This window comes from Rhea americana, unplaced genomic scaffold (genome assembly GCF_003343005.1).
Source record: "Rhea americana isolate MKP2758 unplaced genomic scaffold, rheAme1 scaffold_30, whole genome shotgun sequence".
Lineage (NCBI taxonomy): Eukaryota > Metazoa > Chordata > Aves > Rheiformes > Rheidae > Rhea > Rhea americana.
Window position 1 is genome coordinate 5,018,786 of NW_028186424.1, and position 15,364 is coordinate 5,034,149.

The window sequence follows — 15,364 nt, forward strand, 5'->3', positions numbered from 1 at the left end:
AGAGTTCAGTTATTCAAGATTTGTTTAGATAATTAGTGTTGTCTGAAGTATTTTTAGCAGTCAAAGCAACAGTACCTTTGATAAAGTGTAAACAAGGACTCTTATTTGTCCTCCTCTCTTACCTGATGGTATTGAATAAGCCTCAGCAGCATTGACACAACCACCTCCTTTTGTGTTTCCAGCTCTTTTCCAGCATCAGCTTTATTTGTTCCTCTTAACACAAACAGATCATGAACAATGGGTTGCAGAGCTGGTATTGCTAAAATAAGGAAATTTCTTTTTTTAGTATGAGACAAGTCATTCTTGAGCAATTTCATCTTGTTCTAACAGTTCAGATAACAAAAAAATGATGCTTTAGTTTGGTTGTGCTTCTACCAATCCCTGAAGCAAACTTACTTTCATAATTATGCCTTTTATTTTTTTACTTTTAACAAAATAAAATTTATATTATGAATACGTTTGCTCATTATCACAGAGATAAAAATAGATTATTTTTCTAAAACATTTCTCAACAGAATCACTGGAAAGTATGTGAAAGAAGTTTTTTCTAAAGAGATGCAAAAATGGAGGAAAAAAGAAGAGTCCTAAAAATTAAAATCAAAGCCTTTAAAATACTGCTGTATGAACTTACTAAAGAAAGTTCCAAATAAAAGTTCAGTTGCTATTACATAATCATGCAAAATATGGGGTAATAGTGTTAGTAGAATATTTGTATTTCCTGAAGAAATTATGATATCTATTTCTTGCATTAAAATAAATAAGATGAATAAATAAATAAAAGGTAGTGTTTTCTGGCACGATTAGTACTATCTTTTTTCTATGGCAATAGTTCAGCAAAAATTAAAAACAATATTGAGTACTAAGCTAATTTCATTATTAGGGTTTTCTTTTTTCTTACCATGTGTAACAGCTTTCCTCCCGCTGGCCATGATACCATCACACAGCTGAATAATCTTAGGAATTCCAATTATCTGTTTTGAATGATATCGTTCATAAGACAGTAATACCAGGAAAAAAAAGATATTGGGAATAATAGCTTCAGACTCCCTGAAAACAGAAACCAAAAATACCAAGTTTGAATTRCATAGCTCTGTTTAATAGAAATACATCTGTTTACACTAAGAATTTCATAGGATTGTGCTCCCCTGCTTTTGTAGGGTATTTCAAAAACATTCATGCTGTATTTTTACTACCATTTTTTCCAAGTTTTTTTGTGAAACTGTCTATTTTTCACTATCACTAGAAATAYTATAGCACACTATCTAATAACACATGACATATAACGTATATAGCATTCCTGTAGGAGATCCACAGTGCAGAACAGTTTCTACCTTACTTCTTTTGATTTTTTTTTGTATACAACTTTTACCTCTCCACACAAATCCATGTGCAATAAAGACTGAAATAACAGCAAAACACTCCTTTGTTTATATTGCATTAAATGACAATAAGAATGGATCGAGTACTCAGGACACCCAGTTATCAGAATAAAAACAGATTCACAAACAAAAAGGAAGACCTAACTCTCCCTTCAGCAACTGAACGCTAATTGTGAAGAGCTGAAAGCATAACTTTGGGGTTTTCCCAAACAAATCATTTTTGCAAACGGAGAAACAGCATGACATAGCTCAAGATTTTTGTATGCTCCTTCCCGACTTCTTCTACCACATGGAACCTAAATCCTCTGAAAAAGCTACTACTAGAGCCAGAGAATAAGAAATGTATTGTCTAGACTGGAACTGTCCCCTTTTCATAAGAGGAAAATATCTACCAGAACTAATCACTACATGTTTTGGAATAGGAGGCATGTAAATCCACACTGTTCAAAGGATTTTTTTTTCCCAGTTTCATACCTGAACTGTCCTACTTCAATGTATTCAAATTGCTTTAATACAAATCCAATAAACACCTACAGAGAGAGAATAGCGTGTTAAAGAAGAGCACACRATAAAAACCACATTAATTCCTGTTTAAAATTATCCTGACAGATCAAGTTATAAAAGTGCATGTTTGGAATGGCGAGAAAGCAYAGGCACTGAAAACCATTTAATATTTATATCTCATTCTGATATGTTATGAAGTGGTGTTTCTCTCCCTCTCTCCACTCCTCTCCCACTTACAGAGGACAACTTAAGAAATTTGATGATTGTGCAGTTTATTATATTTTGCATGAATTCATGTCAAATTYTAGCTAGAAGTACAGTCTATGCATTTTAAATGCAATCTTCTCTTAGATGTTAACACAGTATGTGCTATTTGATGCATTACATTCAAAAAATTAAACTCTTAATCAAGAAACCTAACTCTGAACAAAGATAAATTCTATGCATTATGCATCTGTGTATCAACTTACAGAAAAATTATGTATTGCAACCATACTACCAAATACTGTTGTGAATAAAATACTTAATTGTTTTTGTTACAGATTTACTGTTTATATGGACAACCACAGACTACTCTATTTGCCACAAGTTTCCATCTCACTATTAAAATCATTTCATGCTCAGTTATGAAGGTCCCTACCAGTCATACTCAAGTCCACACTGCTAGTACAGAAWAAAGGTATTTATATTTGTAAACAAACTTGAAATTTCTATTTAATAATACTGATAGTACTATCCAGGCTGACTTTAGGAGTAAGATCGTACAACAAGTAGCCCTTAAAGGATTGTTGCTGAGGTTATAAATCAATTGATACACATCAGAAAAACAAACTGAAGTTCTTAGCAGTCGGGGGGGGGGTCGGGACAGAGCTTCATCTGCCTTTAAGTCTTTGTTTTCACTTGCAACAGATCGTGTCAAGTATTTTTATTGCAAGTTTTCTTTAGCTTGGTAATGACATCCATGCATGTGACAAGTTTGCAAAAACRATGAATTACCAACCTGATCTGAATCCAGAAGACAGTAGTTAACTCGTAGCTGAACCAGTTGAGCAAGCAAGTCCAGAACTTGTCTTTGCAGCTGTACTGATGTTGTTGTAGTGTACTGTTTTAATGCTTTTATGACAAGGGGTTCAAATAAACGAATGTGATTGTGAATAGCATTCTGTAATAGAGAGATTTTTTAATGTAATCTAATATTTGAACAAGTCTCCAATTCAAAAGCAAACTACTTTTAAAAGGAGGAAGTGTTAAGTCTCGTGTAGGGCTTTTTTGGTAATAACACAGATATAAATACCTTATCAGCACGATGTTTGGTAACACTGGTAACACTAGTTTTCAGCTGTGTAGAAACTTTTTGCAGCACATCAAACCACCTATCATGAAAAAAYACATAAAAAGGAGGGATAAACAAACTCACCTTAAAAGCACACTTTTTGTTTATCAACTTTTCTTTATCTACTTAATTGTTTCAATAATTTTAGTAGAAGAAAATGGGAAACTATAAATAGACTTACTGCACAGCCAGAGCAACAGGAACAACTTACCAAAAACCTTGATCAGATCATGTAGATCTGTGGACAACAAATACTTAGAGAAAGAATTTCTGGCATTTTTGTTTAGTCATTCTTCTGCCTTTCCTTTAAGACTGTTTGCTATAATTAGCAAATTAATGAAAGTTTCAAATAGAAGCATTTAAAATGATTACACTTTTTTTAAAAAGGGATATCCATTTTGATGATTTAACTTTGTTTTGGAGGAGCTATTAATGACAGTCAATGCAGTGTCTCATTTAGGACTTCCATCACCCAGAACAACAGACAGAAGGTACAGAAGAAATAACTGACAATGCAGCGATTTCAAGTTTCAACCTCCCCCATGATACTTGCATTTATGAAAAATAATAAAAAAATGACACTTCAAGTCAACATTACATCACACAGGAAGAAAGAGTTACCCTGAAGCATCATGTTCTTGCTCAGCCTGAACCATGTTCCTTAGACTAGCGTCAGCAAGAGCCTGTGTAAAATGTGTATATGGTGCCATGAAGCAATAATGATAGAGGCCAGGTCTCAGATTAGAAGAACCTAAGCGCTGGGCTTTGCCTTGAGATTTGCTGGGGTTTGAAGACAAGCCATCATACTGAGAAGCCAAGTTCGTACCAAACAATGTCTTCAATAACTAAAGGAAAAATAGGAAAAAAATAACATCTGCTTAGGAATACATGAAACTTGACTCTTCATCCTCTCAAGAAACTTGCAATGGAGGCCAAACACTGACAGCTGCAAACTGTCTTATATTGTAATCAAATATAAGACAACAGAAGAAAGCTGGAAGAACTAAAGAAACAACCTACAGTTGATCCACAAAGATACAGAAATAGCTTCAGAATAGTCACAGAAAATGACCATGTAACAACTCAAAACAGTACAATAAAGTAAATCTTACTCCCTCTTCCTCCTCCCCAAATTAGGCTCTGGTGACTTGACACCAGAGCTTTGACTGGAAACCTGCAAGAAATCCATCACAATAAGACAGCTCTTTGCTTTCTAGATCTTTTAACCTAGTTAACTGGCTACAGAACACATTTCAGAAAGTAGTAAACAAACATTTTCTTAGCATTASTTAAGGCAGCTCTTTAAATTAGAAGTCAAGAAGAAAACAGATTATTCAGATGGTATCAAGTTTAGAACAAGTCAYGAAAATCAGGGAAAACATGCTCTGTTTGCTTCACCTGATGTACAGTTTCCTCATCACCTCCCTCTCCTTTAAAAAAATTTATCAACTGGTAAATATAAAACATCGGGCTAAACTTCAACGCAAAAAATTTACCTCCTTACCTGCTGCACACAAACTGTTGCCATTGTTGGTTCYCTGTTGAAACATGATTTTAGATATCCCAAAATTTCTTCTACACACTAAAAAAAAGAAGAAAAACAAACCACTTAATTGCATTTTTTTTTGGATGCAGATAGCATTATTATGAAAACTGAACAATAGCACAGGTCTTGACTACATAAAAACACTGAAAAATCTATAAAGAAATAAAAATTAAAGCAAGATCTGCTTCATAATTGTTAAAATACAACTAGACATAACAAATTAGGAGAGAAAATACCAAGCCACAGGAGAAAAGGGAAGACCAGTATGCCTTCTGATGGTTTGTATATTTAGCATGAGGATATTTAAGTATTAATATAGTAAGAATGACTGAAAGGGAGTCCTTTTGCTGGAAAGAAAAATTTCCACATGAAAATTTGACCAGTCTGTATTGTTTAAATTTCAACAGCAGCAACCTAAAACAGAAAATGTGCTTTAGCACTTTTCCCAACAGTTTGGCAGCACAATGCTTCTAGAACAGTCCCTCTCAATAGCACCAATTTTGAAAACAAAAAACACAGCTTTTTTCCTAATAAAGACCACAAATATCAGGTAACTTAATACTATAAAAAACAAAACACTAATTTTATACCTTTCCAATGTCTTGAAGAGTTGCAAGTTCCAAAATTTGAGACAGAACATCTAACGCAGATCGTAAGAAACATCCAAACTTTTCATTACTGTTCTGGAGATCCAAAGTAACCTTGTCACAAAAGTAAAACRATCTTTTATACAACAGTTACCAGGAGAGAAAAAAAAGTAAAGAAAGAAGAGGGTATTGACACTAAATGAACTTCTGCCTATAATTTCAACATAGTTCAGTCAATACTATTGCCATCTTAGCCTTCCCCTTATGGTGGAAAAGTAGGAGTTCAATTTGACTAGTACAAAGAAAGGGGTCTTCCAACCTACAGCATCCAGAAAAGCCCAGAATGCTGATAATATATTCCTTAGAAATACAGCAGGTGTAATAAGAATATGCCCCCCTCATACAAGTTAGATTATCAAGCCTCTATGCAGTACATCTTCTATTACCTGAACTAATGAGGAAAAAGCTTACCCATCCTGGAATAAATTGCTGACATCATGATCTGTTTGGCACAGCCAGGACAACAAAGGGTCAGTTAGTGTTTGTAATGGTTTGAAACAAGCTATAAGATGACAATGTCTATTAGATTTTTGTTCTGTTTTAAGCAGATATTTGCTTGTCTTTAGAAATAGTGTGAGAGCCTGAACACATCAGAAGCCTTGGACAGTTTGAGCTTCTCTCAGAGGTCAATTCTGGGTACAGCTCAAGTCCTGGMACCCATTTTATCTGGTATTTTCAATTCAATGATGGAGCACATGATGTCAGTGTCTCAGCAGAGCAGTGTTTAAAAGGAACACAAAGCAATTGCCTGACCATATTTTATTTTACCCAAAYGATATCATGCGGTACCTTGTAATTAGCATGGGTAGCTTTTAAGACATCATATAACTTCAGATAYGATGGAAGATGATAAAAGCTTCCTACTGTAGATGATTTACTTGTTGGTGCAGGACCAGCAGCATCAGTTTGCCTAGTAGCTTAAAAATATATATTTTAAACAGATCAGCACAATGTAAYTTATCTAAGGCATTCATGAAATATAACTAAGTACTATGAAATGCACTTAATTTACCATATCTGAATTATTAGACAAAATATCACAGTTAGCATGAAGTGCATCTGTGTGCAATATTTTTATATTATATTTAAACTACAGAACAMATTCTGTGCAACTAGGAAATAAACTAGCATTCCAAGAAACTAACTTTCTACAGGACGAGAGAAATTAAAACAGAGGGCTTATTATTGACATGCAGAATTACCTTCTATTTCCTTCACTCATTACTAAGAATAACAGTTTAAGATTCAGAATCTTGCTCTCCAAGAACAGTGTAAGCTACTCCTGCCAAAAGCTCCAAAGCAACTCTAACTTCTGAGAATAAGATACATGCAAACATTGCTTTTTAATTTCAGCCAATAGCTGAGAGGATTCAGAAAAACAATGATAAAGAGGTCTAGAAGTTCCCTGCTGCTAAATTGCACACACTTACACACAAAATCACATACATACAATGCCCTTTCCTGCAATGCAATACCGATAATAACTTGGACTTTTTTCACAGTAGGCCACCTGGCCTTTTTAATCAATATTAAAATTTCAGAAAATAAGTTACTCAGCTAATTACATCCTCTTTCTGTGCTCTAACCATACTCCTCTTACCCCTCCCAACTCCTATTCCCGTGTAAATAAACATGCCTACCTGGACTAGTTTCAGCACCCTTTTTAGGGCTCATTGGTACAGWAGCCTGTTCTACAGACTCCCTCTCTTTCCCCTTCCTCCGCATTGGGCTAAGAGAAGGTGGGTTTGTGAGAGAAGGTAATGCTGCCTAGAATTAAAAAAAGCATCAATAATTTTTACACACAAGCAGCTTTTCTTCCTCTAAACACACACAAGCATGTTCACGTTTTGCTTAAAATCTCCTTGATTTARCTGTCAGTTAAATGAAAATAACTCAGCTTTTCGGATCAGGACATGAGCACCCTGAGAAGTTTAATACAGTCTCTACTTTTCTTCTGAATTTTAGCATAAGCCAACGAGAGGGCATTAGAGCTCAATGACTAAAATTTGATTCCAGATAAAAGGAATGTCAAAAATATTTATATGTCTTTAAAATACAAAAAACCACCAATCCTAACAACATTATATTACAGTCATTAAACCAGTCTCAAAATTTAGCTACCTCAAAAAAGTACCTAAGAGTTCTTTCAGAAGTAAAAACATTTTGCAGAATATTCCAAAGATGGAATAATTATCTTTAGCCCAAAAAGGAGTTCACTGCTGCACTGCAGCCAGCTGAAYCAAAGTCAGCCAAAGTTTCCCAGAGTACACACTCCCATACTCCATTTACTGGACACCTTCCTCACTGAATTTATGTTCCAAGTAAAATTACCAGGAACAAAAGGTTCAAAATTTAAGATAACATTCCAAACTTTGCAGAGCTAAACAAAAACTTCTTAAGTGGAAGAACACCATATTGAGTCTCTGTTCATGTTACTTTCCCAACATGTAGTGAAGTCAAATTATCAAGATACTAGGTAGTTGCCTGTATCAGTTCCAGAATGCAYAGCTCTGTATCACAACTGTATTTAAGTCATGTAATTTTATTATTTAAATGCAAACCTTTGCTGCTGGGCCAGGAGCAACATCATCCATTACATGTGCACAAATATTAATGACCTTCAGCAGGTGAGAAAAAAGCTGTTCTACTAAAGTAACAAGACTTCGGTCTGCCAGAGCTGGCCAGGGTTCCTCCTGCTTCACAACACCTTGGTTAGCATCTTCTTCAACACTCCAGGGATTCTTTAAGCACCTGGGAGCACTTGCTGCAATAAGAATCACATTACTTGAAAAATTTTAAAAAATAAATTTGCAATTAAGTATCAGAAAATTATAGAGGTACATGTTCATTATCGCTATATGAACAGGCAATCAAGTAGAAAAAAGAAATTCTATTTTGGGTTTTTTTGATTTTTTTTTAAACACATACATGCATAACATTAAACAACAAAAAGATGTTAATTCTCTGTACTCGGCCTGTAATTTTAAGCACATTTCCTTTGGTGACCAGAGGAAATTTTTAGTTTTTGGGTGGCACCTAAATAATTTGGATTAGTCCAGAAAAAATGAAGCCTAAAATGACAGAACTCTTCCTCATAAAAAAAAGTTACAGGCTTTCCTCCACCAGGGAAGGCAACAGGTAATTAAAAACTCAGGATCAATGATGAAACTAGAACAATTGAGGGGTGGGGAGGAAGATTTTTTTAAAAAAAAGTTAGAACCAGATTCAAAAGAAATTTCCTACCTACTGGAGGAGCAATATTCTGAAGTAGAATTTCATGAGGAACAACATTAGACATTGTTTTCAAGTTTAATTTTTAATGTAACTGCATTTATATGAGTGTGCACAGATTTCCTTCCTGTCTCATRATCAAATCTTTTACCAAAAGGGATAGAATTGCAGAACAAAATAGACACAGCATATGCAGTAAATTGTGAAACTGTAGTACTGAAGCTACACTGGTTAAATTTGGTGGCTACATCTAAAGGAACAGRCTTATAAACCAATAAATAAATGGCAAACATTTGTGAGCTATGTAATTCCTGGGTTGGTCACTGCACAGAGGATTCTTTTCTCCTCATTCCTTTAAAACAATGAAAGCAAACACTCAAGAAGTGTTCGTTATATCATCTAACAATCATACTTCTTTGCTTCCATATAGAACGTCGGGGGGGGGGAGAGACATCATAAAGTCACCCAGTTCGTGGGTCAYGTACATACGTATGAATCCTAAGACATTTTGAACCTACTCAAAGATTGTTCYAGGTGGGATCTCCACAACCTCTTAAGGGCTTTGCTATCCTTACAAATGAAACCGGTTTCTCCCAGTATCCTACAGAATCCTTAGTAAGCAGCTGAAGTACTATAGTCCTACAAGATTAATGGAGCAAAAAGTTTCCTTGCTATTCTTGCATTTGTTTTCATGTATACATTTGAATGCATCTGCACACATTTTCTGTTTTGATAAGAGCAAAATATTGCATCCTGTCCAACTTGTTATCCTCTATAGTCCTAGATCCCTGACTGTGGGACTGAGATTTAGCCAATTAGTCCCCATTCTGTACTCATTTAGTTGTTAATTCCTCCACAGGGGTAACAGTCATTATGTTTGAGTCTCTTTATCACTAAGGAACTGCGCCCCTGTTTTCAGAACATTTCCAATTTGTTAAGATACTCTAAAAATATAAGCCCATCCTTTGAAAATGACAGCAACCTTTACAAGTTGGTCTCACTCTTCAATCACTACTAATTAAGGTATYTGCAACAAGCAAACTACCAGAGATCCTGTGGCATCTCCAGTAATCTTACAAAGTTATTCTAAACCTAAACATTCATTAAGTTGTTTCAATGCAGGAGCCTTTCATTTTTCTTTGCCACTTGCTGGCTAGCAATCTTCTGCCTTCAAGAATGTTAGACTGTAGTTTCTAAGAACTAGTGACAAAATTTAAAATTCTAGCACAGATCAAGTACAAAATGCAATTACCAACTTTCAAGTTACAGAAGAACATAAAGTGAAACTGGGAGAGAGATGACAGTATCTCAGTTACAGTAYTGACTTAGAGACATAAACATTAATCTATGCATCTAGCTAGCAGCTGTGAATGAGTGTTAGCTGTCTAGCTGATAAAAGCTTTTTCTCTTTCCAAAAGTGCTTCAAATCTCTTTGCTGGGTGCAAGAAGTTCCTTCTTCCTTTATTCTTCTACTCAATCATGGAGATATTTTGTTGTATACAATCAGGATGGGGTAAGATAAAGACAACCTGATGCTAACAGAAGAGATAACAGGATAGTTCTACTTTTCTGTTCCCTCCATACCTGCAAGCAAGTTTCCAACCAAAATCAGAGCATCCTGATGTGCAGAAAGGTCCAAAGGGAACCATACCGAYGAAAGGAGAGAGAGGACCATGCCAGCCATTCCAATGGTACAGCCCTTCTGAGCTTCATCTGAAGGACTTGGCTGGGAAACACTGAAAGTTTCATTGTAGAATGTTAAAAAATAACTAARTTTAAAGGTTCAGATAAATAGCATTTGAGTAAACTAACTACTAATCTTAAAAGAAAAAAACAGTGCTATAGAAATATTCAAACTATTTGGCTAAAAAAATATTTAACACTCTGGTTTGAGTTTAAAAACACATATTTCTAACAAATTTGTATGCTTGACAAGCTTTTTTTTTTTTTTTTAATAACAAATATCAAAGCTGCTAGTGACATCTACTGATAAACAGGAAGAATTAACAAATACAGTCCTAAGCTATCTCTAATTAAAATACTTGGAAATATGCAGCGTATTAATGAGAAATCYAAAGCAGTAGCACTGCAATGTAACAAGATACAAAAATTTAATCAACCAATTGTAATCAATTCTTCCTGATGTTGAATAGAGTCTGTCCAATCAAATCTTAATTTGCTGCTGCATACTATTTCCTTTACAATATTTTTAAAATCATACTGTCCCGCACAATACAAGTTTCAAAAAGAACAGGCATAGTTCACCAGAAGATGTTTGTCAGAATACCATGTGAATCATACACATTGCTCCAAAGACGTTAAGACTTGCACAACACTACCAGCTTTCTCWCAGAGCAGCACTTTAAGCAACCTCTAAATAAAAGAGTTCTTTTAAGGGTTTTTTCTTTTTTAATTCAAAATCTTTCAATYTAGTGCTTTGGTCTAATACCACAAGAACAATTTCATTAAGCGTAACTTACTTTGACAAAGCTGCGCTAGCAATATACACCGCCTTTCATTCAAAATCAAATTTATGTTTTAATATGCAAGTGTTGCTTATTTTAGGCAGAACTTCAGAAAAACATGAATTAGTCTCTGCTGGATTGTACAGAGATGGAATGCAGCAGCTCCATTACTTCTCTTTTTATTATAATTTATTTAAGACCAGATGAATGTCAACACATCAAGTCAGACAAGAATTTTAATAAATTATCACGTTCACATTACACAGCACTAGACACCAAAACTTATTATCTACTGTAAGAAACTCATATTGCACAAAAAAATAACAATGCAAATCAATATGAGCATGGGGAAATCTGCAAAGAAGGAATTAGAGGAAAGGGCAAATTGCATCACCCTACATCCTGCAGCATTTTTTAAGGCAGGTAGAATAGAAGACACATTGTTGCAATTCTATGAGAATAAGGAAGGAATATTCAAAATAAAACAAACTAGCTTCGCAACTGAGAGAACAAAGCTTAGAGAATGCTAAAATTGATTACAAACAGTGCAAATGAGAAACAGAGACCCAGGTGGCCACACACAATTTATTAAATAACCAGTCCTAACTCTAGAAGCACTCCGTGTTTATTTTTTGTCTTCTGGCTAGGCACTGCTCAAATTTGYACCTACCCTAGTTGTTAAGAGACAAGACATCTTAAAATGCATATGCAGAGCACATCACACTGAACAGCTGGACTAGTAAGCGTCACTAATTTGTGTCTGGCAAGGAAAGAAAGGATATTTTGCTCTAGGTGATCCTGCTGAGCAGGGAGGTTGGACTAGATGATCTCCAGAGATCCCTTCCAACCTTACTGATTCTATGATATGCTGATAAGCAAAGCATCAACTTCCTTTTCATAAGAACAGATTTTACAATAGAAATTCAGGATACTAAGAGTAAAATCAGAGTAGAGACACCTCTTGCAATTTAGACAAAGAAAAAGTAGATAGTGTCTTTGGAAAGAGGAGCACATAGTAATGAAAAATTATTAAATATGAAGAGACCTAAGCAACTGAAGTACACAGACTCAAAAGCAGTACATACATCTCAACAATTAKGTAACAGAGACTACATGTGACTGAATTTGGTGAGAGCACAGATGGGAAACGTAGGAAACAGCAGGACAGCTAACATTTATTAACAGCTCTCTAAAATGTAACCAAAACAACAACAGATCAACACAAATAATGTTATGTACCCCCAAGCGCCCTCCTCCCCCAAATTCACACATGCTAAGCAGCTTGTTTTACAACTTGTGCAACTTGTGGTACAACACCTTGATAGCCAAATGCAAGATCAAAGCTTTAGAGTTGCCAACTGTATAGCTAAATTTGAAAAGTTTCTTCAGAATATAAGTACTTTGRGACCATCATATATTACCTACATAACACATACATATGTTTTATAGGCACCTCATTTGCTGTTCCTACCCAGCGCAGGTAACAAGAACAATTTAAATGGATGTGCCACTTCTACAGTTGTAAAAGCAAATATGAACCAGCTTCCTCTACACACCGTTTCCAGCATGAACACGAGATTGAGGTGAAAAAGATTTTGAAGAGATAATACAATATGCTCAACAACTTGAAGACACACATTTCTTTAAAAGCATGGAAAATTTCTCCTACTACCTCTCTATCTCCATTTGGTAGACACTGACTTTACATACCTTTTTATTACAGTAGCTGCAGCCAACCCCTATGATACACGCTGCGGTTCCAGAGATGACAGTGCTGACACTTAATATGACGACAACCTGATCTTATACCCTTCTGTAYGAAGTTTTAAAATAGCTGCTAAGACAAGCTTAACAGCAAATACCTAAAACAGAACTTCTAATACCCGAGCGTTCTCTGTTTTTGTAAACACGAACACTAGAAGCTTGAATACTGAATGAAGGAACATACCCGCAGTGCCATCCCACGCTCCAGGTGCAGACTGGAAATGTTGTAGAGAGAAGACACAAAGCTTCACAGCAGCCAAACTGAAAAGTCAAGACAAGTCAGAATCAATTTCATCAATGGAAGAATTAGTGTGCATGTGTGCAAACACACACAYGCACACACAGAAAAAAGCCTATCACACCACACCTTAGGTGTGGGAATTAAATATATTTAACACTGTYCTGATACCAAAGCTATGGATACACATAGCCAGAAAGAAATTTCAACTAAAGAAAAAAGTCAGYTGCTACAGTGTCTAAGAAATCTTACTGTAAGTGCTCTTGTAGTGGATGTTGTCAATGCATGGGAAATTGCTCCAATAACCCTTGAAAGATTGTTTTCCATAGTGACATCTGTTGGACTGTGCAGCATACTGTAACCTCTGTATGTTCTGAAATAAAAATATTTATACTATTAGGACATGTACTTAAGAAGTTAAACAACACTTTAATCAGAAATGATTATGGCTTAAGTTACTATTATGCATTTTATAGATAACTTGTTAAAATATAATTAAAAAAACAAGTGCATTCTAAATACCGTATAAATATACTTTAATAATTTTGCATCTCTACTTCATGATTAGATGATTATAAATCATCTAATTTTTTAGCAAACAGTAAACCAATTCAATATCCAAACAGGTTCTCTAGAAATCCCCACTAATTTAGCATTACATTTTGCTTCTGCTTGAACTCATCTAACATTTTTGCACATTCAAGCTTGTGATTATTACTGTAGCATTAAAAAGAGCTATTTTGTATTTGAAAGAACATATTCCCTATGAAGTTCTGTTGTGGAGATACTATTATATATAAATCTGAGTAACATTATCAAGATCCTGTATGGAAAAGTTTGTATAATTAAAAATTCACATGACAAATTGACAGAAGCAAAGAGCCCATACATATATACAACTCTCTCTGTCTGCAAGACTGAGAACTATCCGGCAACAAAGAGACAGCAATGAGATCACATTATCAATATTAAAATTATTTTTTAAATTATACTGGTAGTACAGACTTTTGCAATTACAGTCATTAAACAAGGATGTGARCAGTTAGAAATCCTGACCAATATACCTGAAGAACAATAATGCACACTTATGATTAGCTTACAAAGCTGCACCTGAGCAATTTAATGGGTAAACTGGATGACTATGGGATCAAGAGAAGATGTTAATGTTTATCACAGAACAATAATATCCTATGATCAGAGTGTGAGCATATCACTACTGAGTCTCGTGTCAGTTTATCCTTCAGACCTACACCTGTTTCCGAGCAGCCTAAGACTATTGCAGAAGCTTTTACAAATTGGAGAGACTATGCATAAGCATATGAACTTGCAGGACCTAAATATGATTTTTTCGCTGTGAGAGTGAYRGAGCACTGGCACAGGTTGCCCAGAGAGGTGGTGGASTCTCCTTCTCTGGAGATCTTCACAGCCTGCCTGGATGCAACCCTGTCTAACATGCTCTAGGTGACCCTGCTGAGCAGGGCGGTTGGACTAGATGATCTCCAGAGGTCCCTTMCAACCTTACTGATTYTATGATCCTATGATTTTAGGTGTTTTGAATTAAATTTTAAAATGAGACAAACCACATACCGTACCTGGTGATAGTGCTCACTGCAAAGTGAGATGGAGGCTGCGTTTCATGCATGAGTAGTTTCAGGTAGACACTGCTTTGATCTCTTGCTACTGCCACAATTGGATCAGCTTGTCCTTGGTCGCAGTTATAAAACAGCTTTGGAACCAGCCTTAATGACAATTGTCAAAAAAGRGAAAGTATTATTCAGAAATGTTTCTATATACAAAAAAAATGWTTCTATATACAGAAAGCTACATGCATTAACTACATGCATCTGATTGTAATTCAAAACTGTTAATAAAACTCACATTGGCCTAATCATTATGCGTAATTCACGTGACTACATTTTATTGTAAACCAAAGGGTTCAAATTAGGACAAAAGAACTGTTCTACATGTTAGTTCAAAAAATATATGCTACAATGACCTGAATATATACTGCAATACAATATACACTACAGCAGTGCAAAAGTATATAACAATCTCTGCAGCACTTCTCTCTCCATGCTCCCCTACCTCCACAGGTATCTTCCCCATTGACACCCACGACAGCTGAAAATTAACTTCTAACAGTAAATGTCACATTTTTGGACTATCTGATTTTATTATGCTGGAAAATTTAAAACACACAATAAAATTAATTCTGCTTSAACAATAATATTTTCAGCTTATGCAAAACCGAAAAGCT

General features: G+C 35.2%; 1 protein-coding gene across 2 annotated transcripts in view; it reads right to left on the reverse strand.

The window, feature by feature from the left end:
• Window positions 1–15,364, reverse strand: part of HTT (huntingtin) — a 92,265-nt gene that overhangs the window by 42,836 nt on the left and 34,065 nt on the right. For both annotated transcript variants that reach the window (XM_085309630.1, XM_085309629.1), the window contains 15 exons: window positions 14,700–14,846; window positions 13,360–13,480; window positions 13,054–13,130; window positions 10,225–10,376; window positions 7,971–8,173; window positions 7,050–7,176; window positions 6,199–6,326; window positions 5,353–5,463; window positions 4,721–4,798; window positions 3,838–4,061; window positions 3,178–3,256; window positions 2,884–3,045; window positions 1,854–1,909; window positions 899–1,047; window positions 123–259 (listed from right to left, as the gene is read on the reverse strand). In XM_085309630.1, the coding sequence (XP_085165756.1) occupies window positions 123–259; window positions 899–1,047; window positions 1,854–1,909; window positions 2,884–3,045; window positions 3,178–3,256; window positions 3,838–4,061; window positions 4,721–4,798; window positions 5,353–5,463; window positions 6,199–6,326; window positions 7,050–7,176; window positions 7,971–8,173; window positions 10,225–10,376; window positions 13,054–13,130; window positions 13,360–13,480; window positions 14,700–14,846 (1,951 nt within the window). The remainder of the gene's footprint in view (window positions 1–122; window positions 260–898; window positions 1,048–1,853; window positions 1,910–2,883; window positions 3,046–3,177; window positions 3,257–3,837; window positions 4,062–4,720; window positions 4,799–5,352; window positions 5,464–6,198; window positions 6,327–7,049; window positions 7,177–7,970; window positions 8,174–10,224; window positions 10,377–13,053; window positions 13,131–13,359; window positions 13,481–14,699; window positions 14,847–15,364) is intronic.